Source organism: Pinus tabuliformis, chromosome 1_2 (assembly GCF_031772625.1).
Source record: "Pinus tabuliformis cultivar Carrire ecotype Pingquan chromosome 1_2, CPIR1, whole genome shotgun sequence".
In the NCBI taxonomy this organism is placed as follows: Eukaryota; Viridiplantae; Streptophyta; class Pinopsida; order Pinales; family Pinaceae; genus Pinus; species Pinus tabuliformis.
In genome coordinates, this window is record NC_142298.1 from 1240748248 (window position 1) to 1240763489 (window position 15242).

The 15242-nt window shown below is 37.6% G+C and overlaps 1 protein-coding gene across 1 annotated transcript in view; it reads right to left on the reverse strand.

Annotated features, from left to right (window-relative positions):
* LOC149210732 (DEAD-box ATP-dependent RNA helicase 38-like) overlaps positions 1–9248 on the reverse strand; it is a 68494-nt gene extending 59246 nt beyond the window's left edge. Inside the window, exon 1 of the mRNA XM_089396771.1 lies at positions 8703–9248. Within this exon, the coding sequence (XP_089252897.1) occupies positions 8703–8981 (279 nt within the window). The 5' untranslated portion in view covers positions 8982–9248. The remainder of the gene's footprint in view (positions 1–8702) is intronic.
* Between the last annotated feature and the right edge of the window lie 5994 nt (positions 9249–15242).

Here is a 15242-nt window from a genome sequence, read left to right on the forward strand (position 1 = left end):
TGTTTTTCATTATGCAATTACTTATGCATGTTTTCTTGGGCATCTTGGGCATGGACTATTGGGTGACTTGGAAGGAGGAAGGGTTTTGACCATGGTTTTGTTCCCTCACCTTAAATGGGGGGTTAATCCTCAATCCTAGTCCCATGTGATCTCATCAATTGACCTATGGTTTCAAGAAGGGCATTACTTGGGAAACCTTGATTTTGGTAGTGTGGTCCCATTTTCCCATTCCACACTTTTCACTCCCCTCTGCACATTACAAGCACTATTTCATCATTCTCCTTCTCTGGGTCCACATGACCACTAGATCCACAAGGCAATGGCACTCTCCCTCCCCTTGTCCACATATCTAGGTCGGACCTGGAAATGTTGCCCCGAAGGTCGATGCAACTAAAAGAAAGTTAAAAGCATATCATGGCCACAAGCAAGAAACAAAAACAAAAACAAAAAATTATAAAATGCAAAAGATGGTCGGGGCATTAATTAGCACGTGGAAAAAGCCAAATATAAGCTCTATCCCTTATCATGGCCATCACCCTGGTTCTTAGGGCTCCATGAATGCCCCCACATCATTAAATAACCCATGTATGTCCCAACCCTTGGTGTACAATGAACTGCCCCACCTTAAGGGGGTATTAATTGCTTTACATCATACATATCATGTTCTCATTTCCTGGAGCCTTGCGCAATAATACAAAGAAAAATCAAGAAAAGGCAAGTAAAGAGGGGTGGAAAAATAAAGGTTGGGGTAACTCATGTATCCACGTTGCTCCCTTCTACATCTATATAACCAATATGTGGACATCCCTCATTATAGTTATCCTTGTACCCATGGCATTTGGCCTTGAGACCCCTGTGACCCCATCCATCCCATCATTGTTCATATGCCACTGAAGGATATACTAAGGACTTGTCTTTCCCCTTAGGGACTAGGAACACCTAATAAGGTCATTTATTAACCATTCCTACCTAGGGAGGTAACACTACTTTGAAATCAAAGCCCCAAATTTGGAAGGGAAGCCCCATATGAAGTCTGAATGTGCTCTTGATTAACAAGCCTGGTTCACTTAGATGCACTAATGAATTATTGTACTTGATGATGAGGATGCAGCAATGGGCATTATATGTGATTGGTAGGTGGCTTCATCACGGTTGGGCAACTTAATCGGGGCCCAAGTTGTCAATTTTGAAGGGCCCATATTGTTCTTTGCTTTAAATAATTGCATTTCATCATTTTCATATTTCATTCACCCCATAGCATTTAAGCATCATTAGCAATTATCTAGAAAGAACAATGACATCATTATAACAGCGAAACATAAAAGAATATAAGAAGAAAAGCATGCACAAGGGACACCATGATTTTGGTAAGATACTAGGGCAAAACCTTATGCAAATCTGCCCTTAGATTTGCTAAATTTAGTCCCCCCTTTGGAGTTGGTTCCCTTTAGAAAAAGTGATTAACAAAACCACCGAGTTCAAGTGAGTTTCTGTAGCCCCCGAAATCAAAACTCTTCACAACATAACCCTCGAAGCCAAGCGCTAATACACTACGCATGTATGCACCTTCCCTCAACTTAGAGTTGAGCGCTAAGCCCAGTACTATACATTATGCGTGTATGATTCTGGAATGAAACCCCAAATAAACAGTGAAAGGACTTCGAAAGGAATTGCCGATGTGTCCCAGCCTTTCCTGCACAGCGTTAATCCCCTGTGTTCCATATTATAAGTCCGGTTTGGTTTATCTTCAGTCCGCTTCTCTATTGGAACATATAACCCAATGCGCAGTTGGGGTCCACTTCTCCCCTTTGTTCAATCTCTCTGGCCCACTCCTTGTAAGCTTGGCGCTTTACGAACGCGCAATTACAATTGTCGTCAAGGTAAAACCTCCGAGTGGGGTCTACTCCCACGTCCTAAACGCTTAGTCATTCTGGCAATTGGTTCTTCCTGTATATGCTCCCTGCGGTCCCCACTTGCCACGACCCGACGCTCCTCTTTCTGGTTGCTTAGACCTGGGTTCTAAAGGGTTCTTCGAGTTGTTTCCTCCAGGATGACGTGGCCCAGCGCCTACTTCTCGGTCGCTTAGACTATTTTCCGTCAAGGACTCCATCTAGTGACAATCCCGACCTTCGTTAACTGACGGACTTCTACAGTGGATTGAAATCTTGGCTAAGTGTTAGCCTTTCGGCATTAAGCCCAACTATGACTCCGCACCACTATTCGACCTCTTGTGTTTTGTGAAGCCTCTCCACTGCTCGATAATGCATGCAAATGATACTGAAGCCTTCTCCGGACTTTTGCAATGCCTCCAACCCTGGGCAGGAGTATTAAGGGATCAACCCTTCAACAAATAAAAACACAGAAATAAGGAATAACACACACAGTGTCTGCTCATAAGACAGGGAACATTACAAAGACATGGTTGCAATGTACAAGCTCTTCGAGCATAGAAAATTTCACACAAAAAAGCCACACTCCCGCATGCATCTTTTTCATTAATTAAAACATATATAAAATTACAATCATTCGATCCCTCTCCCTGAGAATAGGATCAGAGGACCAATTTAGAGAAAATCTACCTAAACTACAACCACTACAACAGTTTGTCTAATATAGAGAATTACATGGAAAATTAAAAACAAATTATGGCCTAACAATCCACTCTTTGAGGAACCAACTCCTCTTAGTAAAAGATTTCGATACTCTCGGTCGAAAGAGATTAAATATGCCCCTGCATCAAAACCGCACAAAGGGAAAAACCCATCCAAATTCTTCTTCTTCTATTTAATTGGCACTGAAAGTTCAACGAAGAGGTACAAGGTACAAAAATATTCTGAGCCATAATACATCAGGTTATCCAAGGTCTAAATTTGTCTTGTTCACAACCTTGTTTGTGAATAAGACTGCCACATAACACAGACATCAGTGTATTTCCATACTGTCTCATCTCTTCATATATAATGACTAGGGTTACTGATGGGGACATTGTCTTGTGATGCCAATTGTATTACCAAACATATCTAAGATACCATCATATAATAACCAACGTTGACTCATCTATGATAAGAGTTTCTCTTAGAGAAGAGTCTATGCATATCTCTTGAAGATGCCACAAAATATCAACCATAAGATACCACTTGTGCTGAGATGCCATATACCAGAACTGTGAAAAAAATGTCATTAAGATGCTAGCAGAGATCATGCACAGTAACAGTATTATAACCCAGTACTACAGCAAAAGCATAGATACCACTGTGTTGAGCAAGACCATAATACCAAACTGTAATGTAACCATAAGGATCACTGAGTTGAGTGTAACAATAATGGTCTGATATTCGTCATTACCTACTATACATATAGTGATGCCACACAAGCTGAATTGAGATAACAACAATGCAATAATTGCAAATGCATTGCGATGCTAAGACCACCATACATGAAACTTGGACTAGGATACCTCACTAATGAAAATCACTGAGAAAGAGGATGTGCCAAAGTCATTCTTACATCACTGAGATATTGTGCCAACAATTGTAATGACATACAAATTGTATTGCGATTGTATGACAGTAGAGCAAGATCTTTGAGATGCCAAAGGATGTAAGACAGAGAACCACAGTGAGACAAAGCCACAAGCCAATGCATTGTGCCATGCAAAGAGAAGATACCAAACCGCTCAGATTATGCGAAGATGCCTCCGAATTTAGGCTAGGATCAAAACCATGTAAAGACCTCAAAGCTAAATCCATACGAATATCTCAGAGTCATCGAGCTTACTGAGGTAGCCATCCAAATATTGCAGATTAAAATTCGCACTTTTGAGCACCCCAATGGGGTATATATAGTGATTTGTTATAGTTTGAAGGGTCACAACTATTGGATGGTCCGACATGAATTCATTTAAATAAAATGGTTTTCCCTCCAAATACATATTGAAGCCGACTTTGAATATCTTAGGCGGGAGACCTTAATAATTAAAACTGAAATAGACACCTTCGTAGCTATTTTCAAAATAAAACTTTGCCAATCAATTTGAATTCACTTTAGGGGATCAAGGGAAATTCTTCCCTAAGTTGCCTCATAAATTTAACACAATTCCACCACAAGATCATATTGACACCCCCGAGTGAAGCGTTCCATGGGACTCCCATGTGTAGAGCATCATTTCAAACCATGGGCATCTTTATCACAATCATCAGAGCCCTCACTAGAGCATTTACAAGCTATTCCATCACCACGAGACCCATGAGACCATTTTTTGCACCCCAAACACAAATTGGGGCCCATGTGATGATTTACATGGAGATTGAGGGGCCATCCCCTTGTTTGAGATTTATGAAGCCCTCTTACACATTTTGGCACAAAGAGGACTCAATGTTGCCTTCCAAAGGCCCTACATCAGCATGACATCATCATTTCGGCTTGCATTTGGATGGCTAATTCGTATTTTGTAAAGCTACATGGTCAGCTTGTGACCAAAAGATGTATCTTGTCCATTTTCAGAATGTTGAGGGGCTTGCAGGGATAATTCAATCTAGTAGGACACATATAAATAGAACATCATTTCATTTGGATTGAATCATCATCACCACTTGGGAATTTCAGCCTCTTAGGCTAATTCGTACTTGTTCTTGGATTGGCTAATGGAGTATCCTCGATGCATTTGGATATTTGGAGTTGAATTTTTATCTTCTTTTGGAGCTATCTCTTGAATTATGGATGGATATGTTGCATGTCATCTCGTAAGTGCCTTTTGTTGAAATTTTGATCTTGAAATTATGTTTTAATGCATGGAATTGTTGCAACTAGATTAATGCTGAATTGTGCCCTAATTTTGTAAAAGGGAATTTTTTTTTAAAAGCTCCTTGGTTGGTTTGGATTGAATCATCATCATCACTTGGGAATTTCTGCCTCTTAGGCTAATTCGTACTTGTTCTTGGATTGGCTATTGGAGTATCCTAGATGCATTTTGATATTTGGAGTTGATTTTTTAGCTTCTTTTTGAGCTATCCCTTGGATTATGGATGGATATGTTGCATGTCATCTTGTAAGCTAAGTCACCTGACACGGGGATTCGGGATTCGTAGGATACAGGGATTCAAGTGTCGGAATCGGACACATTGACCCCCTGGAACAGGACACGTAGGATTCGTTATATATTATTTTAGTAATATATATATATATATATATATATATATATATATATATATATATATATATATATTTTTTAAATATATATATATATATATATATATTAAAAATTAGATATTTCTTACACAAATTCTCATTAATGATACAAATTCATTGATTTCAAACATAGATCTTCATCTAGATGTTAGTTTCACTGTTTACAAAGTAAGTTAGTAACATTATAGCATGCATAGTACATACAAAATTCAAATATCTACATAAACCCTCACAAACCTCATAAACCCTCCCAAACCTCATAAACCCTCCCAAACCTCATAAACCCTCATAAACCTCATAAACCCTCACAAACCCTCATAAACCCTCCCTCATAAACCTCATAAACGCTCACTTTTTTGGGATTCGAATCCTAAAATCAAGACACGAAGTGTCCTAACGGGACACGACCGGGATTCGATGGTGTCCTGTTAGGACACGTGGTGTCCCATTTTAGGATTCAAATTCCCATCGAATTGTGTCGGATTCGTGGGATTCAAACAAGTGGCCTGTTTTGGACGAATCCGGTTTCATAGCTTGTAAGTGACTTTTGTTGAAATTTTGATCATGAAATAATGTTTAATGTATGAAATTGTTGCAACTAGATTAACGCTACATTGTGCTCTAATTTTGTAAAAGGGAAAAAAAATTTAAAGCCATTTGGTTGGCAATTGCATATTGATTTTCTCCATAAAACTCCATAATCTTTGAGTAGGTAATTGTTGAGGGTTGGTGCTTAAGGCATCAATTCTTGACGTCTTTACGGACAATTTTGGCTAATATAAAGCATCTAGGACTCCATATCCCCAAAGGAAAAGGCACCAATCCAAGCCTTTGGTGATCAAACTCAATTTCTCTCCATAAATTTCCTTTCCTAAAATTTGGTCCCCTAAAGTAGGACGGCTAGTCTAGGATATAGAGCGAATTGCATTAGAGAGTGATTTGGTGGATTCCAAGAGCCTAGACACCAAGACTGAGGTCTGATCTTCTTGACCTCAAAATTTGGTGGGCATCTAATTGGTTTTCATCCATAAAATCTCTTGCCCTAGGTGTGCCCTAAGAGGGAAACCCTAGCTTGTTGTCGCCTCAACTTGGGGACTTCTTTGAGGGTTGTATGAGCCTCGTACTTGGTGAAGTAAATCATAAGAAGCCCTTTCTCATCCTTGCCTTAATCTTGGAAGTGCCTTTATCGACAATTACCTATAAAACCCTAGGTCTTGCACAAGTCTTTTCTAGGTCTCTTAGACGGAGCGAAATACTAGCATCATTTCATCACCTTGAGCTTCCTTTGAGTGGTCTTGCCACATCACCTAGCACCATAAACTCTAGAATATCTATTAAATATGATTATCATCCTACTGGGACTCCTCCCATCAGTGAAGGTCCATAAAGAACAAGGGACATTAGTTGTGTCGACAACGGGCCATTGTCCCATTATTAGCGCTTAGTCTAGCTCTTTGTCTTGAAGGATTTCCCTCTTCAAGGCCTGCTAGATTTTGTGGTAACAAGGGGTATAGCATCTTTCTATGTGAGGCCTTGTATGTTTCCAATGTTTTTCACTTGTTGATTTTTGTTTTGGGAAACCCTTGTAGCATGTTACAAATGCCTTGTAATGAACTATGAGACATTCAGATAGAGTAACATGAGAATTGTATCCCTCTTATAGCTATTGTAGTTATGTTAGCCTTGCATCTAATAAACCTAATTGTTGTTAGATTAACATGACCTCACCTTGATAGCAATGCTTACGAATGGCATCCCTACCTTTCCAAGGATAAATTTTTGCGATAGATTTCAACAAGTTAAGGTTGATTTGTGGCATGCATAGCAGCCCTATTGCCTTACTTTTTCATGCATTTGCCCTCTTTGATCCATACTCCCTTGACTCCATTTGCCCAAGGTTTGCTTAGGTACTTGGTCTTGGGGTTTTCTACATTTATCTTTTGTTCTGACACCATTTACTTACCTATCCATACTACAACCATTCACTTTGCTTGGGCTTAATCTTCAATAAGTCACATTGTACCTCCACTCTATATCCTTAGCAATCCTATCTTTAGGGAAGGCTCCCATGAATTAGAGAAGAGACAACAAAAAGTGAGAGGAAGAGACACTATGGTGAAAATGGGTAGCCTTCCTGGATTGAACAAGTCTAGCTCCTTGATGACTGGAATGTTACATCATATGGGGATGCTAGATTTTGTTGTAACAAGGTGCAAAATCCTAGGTTGATATGAGAGCAATCTCCATCCTCTCTCACCTAAATACTAACACCGTTAGCTTTGGTGTGTGACTTCCCATGTTGATGAAATAACATCCTCCCTCACCTGAATACTAACATCATTGGAATTCACACTTCAATGTCATGTCATGTGGACCTTCTTCAGCTTGAGGTTGTTATCAATATGATGTCCATAATTACAAGCTATTACTATGCTCACATATCCATATAATGGGATTTTATTCAACATTAATACTTCCTCTTATCACGTGTGTGTATGTTGGGTATGTGTATTGTGAATAATACGAAATGTATAACAATTATGATACATAGTTGGTTTATGAGGCATTACCTGCACAAAAATCTTTGCCAAATCGGTAGGCTAGCTTTTGTGTCCAATTCCCCAAAATGCTGTGACAGCATCCTCACTAAGTCCAGTACAATGGTCCGTGGTTTCAGTACAATGGTCCGTGGTTTCACTGTCAGGCCTTGGCTTGTGGTGGTTATTTATTTGATGTCCATAATTTTGTGGAGGGGTGAAGTGCTTCGAGAAAAATGCCCCCTGGAGATGTGCTCCTAAGAGTTTAGGTGCCAGGGTCTGAGTGTTATCTAGTCCACCAGAATCTCCAGGTACTCACAGTGTCCTCATCACTTGGGAATACCCGTGCGAATGGAACAGTAGTGAACAGCTTAACATTCTGTCGACCTTACCATTGAACTGACACCACCAATGCCACGTTGGCGACAAATCTCATTTCCCCTCACGTTACTTAACATTTCCTGCAATCACTATTCTGTTCCCATTGAAACACATAGCAAGAATGGAACCCTGATGGACGGATTAACACTCCATTCCTCAAAAGTGAACCGATTCCTCGCCAACGCTGCTGTCGTCAAGAAATATCAATTCCGATCTCATTAATCAACAGTTCTTGAAATCTTAATCTGACGTTCTCCCAACACTTTCAAATCGGGAAAAGTTGTCTTCCAAATTCGATTTCTTCCTTTTCATATAGACATCACGATATTTGAAGTAGAAGCAGAGACATCAGTTCCAAGGCAGTATTATAAAATCATTCAAAGTTCCTAAAGCCCTATGTTGTGTTTATGCCTTCAAAGCCAAGATACATCTGATAACAGCATTCAATTTAGAGCTCAATACCACTTGTATACAATTACAGTCCTTTGACAAATTGTCACTGATGTTAATTTCAGCAGAGGACTCCATCAGAAGTATAATACTTATAATCTTTACAATTTCTAGGGTTTAAAATCAAAAATGACAAGAATTCCATACCGCTCTGATATTCGAGTCTTCTGAATCGACTGCGTGTACGGGCCCTTCGCTTTTGAAAACAGGTTCAGCTCTGTCCAAGGCTCCCTCCTCGCTGATCTTTAATGAACTTATATCCACTGCTTCGGAAACCTTATCGTCCTTCTTCTCATCATCAAATTCTACGTCTCCCCATCGCTTCTTCTCTTCAGCCACGTTCACCTCAGTTTTACTCTCCGATGATGATGCATCTCTGGGCTGCTGCTCCAGTACAGTCCCTTCTCCCTCCACATGGTCTGCCATGGAAGCTTTACACAGGAGAAAGAAAACCCAACGAAAATATTGAATCAGAAAATATAACTATAATACTTCGCGTATTTTTTTCCGAATTCAGAGCTTCATTTGATACTGAGCGTTATTATCGTTGTTGCAAGTGAAAGCTGGAGCGTGGAGCAAAGTCAGAATATAAAACGAATTAATGGTTGTGGGCAGCAGGCGGTGCGACGCCGAGGCCAGTCCAAAACCTTATTTTTTACCCATTGAACCATGATAACGATGTTTTTGAAGATGATGCTTTGTTACCACGCAACAGCATTATTTAAACGATAACGGGGAATATCAAATATATGAACTAACATTTTAAATTGGCCAAAAAAGTATTTTGGTTGTACCTTGACCATTTTATAAAGTCCATATACATATCACTTTCAAGGATTTACTTCCCAATTATAGGTTTAGATGGTGGAAAGCTATCTCTATTTGAGAAGGGTGAACAATTCTATTTCTCAATTTCAAATAATTTACTTGATACCATTAAACATTGTTTTATTATTTTGCATAGTTATATTTTAGAGTTAATCACTTTTTTATAGGGTTAATATCTCTTTAATTGTATTTCACAATTATCTATATTTTATATAATTGGTTTCAATAGTATTTTTTCATATTTCATATAATTGTGCCACACAACTAATCTCACCATAGTTGTATCTCACATCTATATATTATTTCATAGTGGTGATTTTTAGGTCTAATTTTTACATCTAGCTCAAGATATATCATCCAGTGGTCAGATCCAACATAAGGAAGAATGGATGTCTCCATAAAGATTTTTTTACTAATAAGGTTTCTAAAATAAGAAATGTATCAAGTTTACAACCAATTTAATGCTTACCTCATCGACGATTATTTTAGGTGAAGGTTCCATGATTGTGTCCACATCTATGGTGAACATGGATAAGATTGTTTCTTTGAACTCGTGAGAGTTTGTATCTAGCCACCTAATCCCCCCTTATTTTCCTCTAAGGAATCGCCATAGTTGCATCTTACATCTATATATCATTTCATAATGGCGATTTTTAGGCCCAACTTTTATATCTAGCTCAAGACATATGATCCAGTGGTCAAATCCAACATAAGGAAGAATGGTTGTCTCCAGAAAGATCATTTTTGTAGGGTTTTAGAGTACTATTGGGCCTCCAACATGGCCATTTGTGTCCAAGGCTACTAAGTTACTACTCTTCCAGCACTTTTCTACTAAGGAGTCGAGCTTGTTGCTGCAGCACTTAGTCTCTTGGAGGATTAGTACACTGGGAATTTCCTTTTTAATGTGGTTTTTCATGAACCTCTCCTTCCTTTTGCAATTAATTCTATGAATATTCCATGATATAATATTCATTCAAAAACAAATTGAGAGGAATAAATCACCTTCATGATCAGAGTAACTTTACATGAACTAGCTAGCAATTCACTCACTTCCTGGATTAGCTACTTTTTGGGTTTTATCCCCCTATTTTTTGTTGGAATATTCAACAATACTGAGAGGTGGGTGTGAACCAGTATTAACGATTTTTAACTTAAAAAACTTGTAAATGCATCCACATGTATAAAGCCAAGCACATAAATATACATAACATAGAGATTTTTTACATGAAATTCATGGAATACCTTTTTTAATATTTACAAAGAGTACACTCAAATTTATCAACACACGTTGAAAGGAAGCACCAACTCCTTGGTTTATCAACACCAACTAAAATGAAACACTAACTCTTTGGTTTATCAACACCAAATAAAAAGAAGCACCAACTCCCTAGTTTATTAGCACCAACTCCCTAATTTATCGTCAACAAAGCTTGTACAAGAGTCAATGTTAGTCAAAGAAAGTATGTCCTTCTAGAAATTGCTCCTTTGTCCTTCACATAGGCACTCGACTTCCTAAACATGGCCTTCATAGTAATAAAACTTCTCTCAATAAATGATTTGTGAACTCGACCTCCTTATCAAAAGAACAAGACCTCTGAAGCTTTGCCTCCTCAATAGAGGATAGTGTTAGATCTTCAAAATATACCTAAAACTTGCCTTCAAACACACCAGGATTTAGCCCTCAAAACAAGCCTGAGTTCGACCTTCTTCATACCAAAACTTCAGTCTTGAAATTTGGCCTCAACAAGGACGGGTCACTACTCTCAAGGTAGACCTAAAATTAGACCTTCCACACGTAAATTTGACCCTCTACTATTAGGGTCTGACCCTAACCCCTTTATTAATGTAATAGGTCCAAGGAGCCCCATAAGAGTCAGGATTAGTTAGTCTAGTAAATAAAGCTCGTAAGTGGTTACCCTCTTTAATGATTGCATGTGGTTGATCCTCATTCTAAAAAAGGGACCATGATTAGTTATTTTAGTTATGGATGATGAATAAACAGGTCATAGCTAATAAATAAAGTGGTAAACCTGCATTATGCAAGGGACCACAAGTAGTTATAGTTTCAGATCTTATGAAACTATGTATAATCAAAGATTACGAGGGAAATTTTGTCTTGTATTGTATAATTGAGCTCTGATCTACTGGAGGTTGTCCCTTCGAAGAGACAAGTAAAAAATATTGTTACATATCTAAATAGAATATTCTCGTTTCCTATCATCACATTGTGTTAATTTTCTATGGTTTCTATGGCATATTTCACACCTCTGATATTTTCTGCAGGTTAAGCATACTGCAAGTGGTATCAGAGCTCTTTCTTGAACCAACCGCAACACCAATTTTAGCCAAAAAAAAATAGGCCAGAGACCTGTTTTGGCGTCTTTAACCTACAGAGATTTGTCATTATGCCCATCATACTCGCGGGAAATACAAGAGGTGGCCATGTTTGTTAGACTCCCTTGTAACCCCTATTGGTACCCCTTCGAGTAGTAGCACATCCAACTATTGAGAAATGTAACTAGTATCGGTCTTCATAATTGTTTAGCTCATGTTATGATGTAATTATTTGTCAAAACAAAAAATATTGTAAGAGAAAATTATTTATAAGCATGGGTTTCATACTATATCTACTTTGTTTCTAGGTCAAAGCACCCATTGAGTGCTTCTAGGGTTTGTGTTTTGAGTCATTGTCATTGTCATTATATTCTAGACCCTTATTGGGCTTTTTGTATCAAGAAAGATAAATATTTTTGTAACATAAAATGTGTCTTGTCCCTCCTCCACCAAGTCGACTCCTTCAACTATCTATTTGGCCTCATGAAGGGATTCATTCACCTTGAATATATTATAAATAAGACGAGCATTCAACCTATTGTGACGTGATCCAAGCAAGAATTCGATCTGCAATAAGCGGTGTGAAAAAGAAGTCAAGAAAAGGGTGCAAAGGCCAAGGAAAGAAGAGACAAGTCAAGAAAAGAAGGAAGAGAATTTTATCAACCAAAGAGGATCAAAATTTCTATGTTTTCTACCACAGATGCAAGGAAATCTGAAGCAAAAGAGCAAAGGTGCAAAGCCAAGGGTATAGGACAGGATTTCAGATACGGAAAAAGGGCTGAGATTTTGTTTGACTGAAATTTTGGAAGGATGACTTATGTTGACTTGTGAGAATTTGGTTGCAGTTTGACTTGTCTACATAGTAGGCTAACTTGGTGGATTGGAGGAATTCTATGTCTTTGCCAAAAGTTATAGGATGTCTCATTTGATTTAATTCTAAAGAAGATTAAAAAAAAAATGGATTTTCCCCTAGGAGAGGGTTTTTCCCTGACTGAGTGCCTACATCTTGTGTTCTTATCTTTTTGATCTTCATAATTTTGGAAATTGTATTCATGACAAGAACTTAATAATAAAAGAAGAAATAATAAGAAGTCATAAGAAATTGCCAAGTTAAAGAGAAATCAAATTAAAGAAACCCTAATAAGTTGCCCTAAGGATTTCTTAACATGGTATCAAAGCTAAGGTCAATGGAATAAAGCATATAGAAGATCATTATTTAGAGAACAAAGAACAAAAGGAGCATTGTACTCATAAGCTTAGAAGGCCGAACTCAAGAGCATATTTTTGGGCATCTTCATAAGTCATAAACATTATGATTAGAGCGCAGACTTGGGCTAGAAAGTGAAGGTACCTGGAAGTACTCGTTACGCATCATTTGTCATCGTTTCAAGGTATCTGAGAAGACTAGATAAGGAAGAAAGTCCTGAAAGGAAATATGAAGTCTTGAACATAAAATTAAGGATCTTTAAATCATATCATAAATTCAAAAGGTTCTGTACTACAATATTAGGGTAACCAAATCAAAGTTTAAAAGGACTAAGAAGTAGTCTTGACAGCTAGCAAAGAAAAGAACTAAGACCAATATTTAGAGGTATAGTTTCAAGCTTCAACGAAGGATGTTCTCTAAAGTCTATTTTATTTAAGCCCTAATCAAAGGATCAAACTCAGAATTATATATCAATCTTTAACAAGACCTATAACGGCCTCTCCATCTCACGAATTATGTCATCCTAAAGGAAAATCTAGTCCACATTCATTGAATGAGAACTAGATTTGATTAAGAAACTATTTTTGTTTGTTTAAGGAACAAGTTTGTAAAAGAAGGTCACCTGAATCTCAAAGACACTAAAAGAGGTTCTTTGTGCATAATCTATTGTTGAGCAAACCTATTATCTTTGTCTCAAAAGGGAGAACTAAGCTACGAACTAAGCTACAACAATAAGAAGAGTTCATAATCTTATCATCTTAGAAGCTTCTACAACAAACAATGATAGAATAAGCATAAAGCATATTGCACCAACATGTGGAAGGAGCCTTTAAGATCTTATCAAAGTCAAGATTGTAGCAAATACTTTAAGGATGAAATTAGAGCAGAAAGAAAAATCTTGGAAGAACACTCATATTTGACATTGTTTGAAGGCAGCACTGAAGGAGGTATAACTTAGGAAGCAGTCACTTTCAAGAAAGGTTAAGGTAAGACTGTTATAAGGTACATATAACATAACATGTTCATTTGTGAGTTTTTGTTTAAAGACCTATATACAAATATACATTAGGGTTTTGTTATATGTTCAGGGCTTGTAGTCTTATATATAAACCCTATATGGATATTAATTAGAGATCCATATTAAAAAAACCCTGACCCTATTCTATTTTGTTCCATTATAGAAACCCTAGCATTTGGTGTTTAAGGTTTGTAGGTAGTCTAGGGAGAAATAACAATCCCTAGTAAGGGTAGAATTAGATTTGACATTCAAATCATAAAGTCAATGTTTCAAAAGGTAACATCATAATACTTAGGGTTTGGATGTAGAAACCCTAGGAATTCTCCCTCTATAAAGATTCCATAGATTAATGAAATTGTCTTCATGCTTTCGTACTTGTATATTTCGTTTGGTGGTACTTGTCAAGCAAATGTTGTAGGTACATAAAGAGATATTGATCTTATGCAAGAGGAAGCTTCCACCTTCTCACAAAAGATAAGTATTCTTTATCTCCTTCATTATGATTTCTTTAGCTTTATTATCATTGTTCGAATATTATCCTTTCTCTTGTATTTTCCTTTGAAGAAAAACTTGTAGGTCTATTCTAAAGAATAAGGATTGTGACTAGAGTACGAGGGAATATTCAAAGGAGACTTGTAAGAAGCTTTGCTGCAGAGAAAGTTCATCAATAAGAAACCCTACAATGTTTATAAAAAGAGAAACTCAAGGTATGTAAAATTGCAAGATTTGTAGTAGATAAGAAGGTATGATCAATTTGAAATTTGATTTATATTATTTTCTTATGTTTAGGGTTTTGTTATAGAATTGCATAGATTCTTATTTGTTAGGGTGATTAATATTTATAATAAATCAACCCTTATCATACTATCTATCGATTGTTCACTTTAGTAAAACCCTAACCTTTGGGTTTCTGTTGACGATGATGGACCCGCCAACATGTCAGGGGATCTCCCCAGTAAAAAGTCCCAACTAGACCTCAGACCGTTTGGAGTAAGAGTCCCAGCAGTTGATAGTAAAGCTATGCCTTAACTACAATAGCGCACAGAGGTAAGCAAGATATCCTTATCGGAAGCAAATGTGTGACCTTGCAGCGAGTCAAGAGAGATGCATGGGGAGGTTCTAACACACGAAGGGGAAAATGAAGTGTGCCTCTTAGAAGCCTATAATAGTACGCATCCTGAAAGGAACACACGAGCTTAATGACATCACAAGCAGGAAAGAAGAATAGTCGACAATCCAAAGTGATGGGTTAAACCAACAACATTACTTCAACAAGATTCGTACAATCACATACGAAATA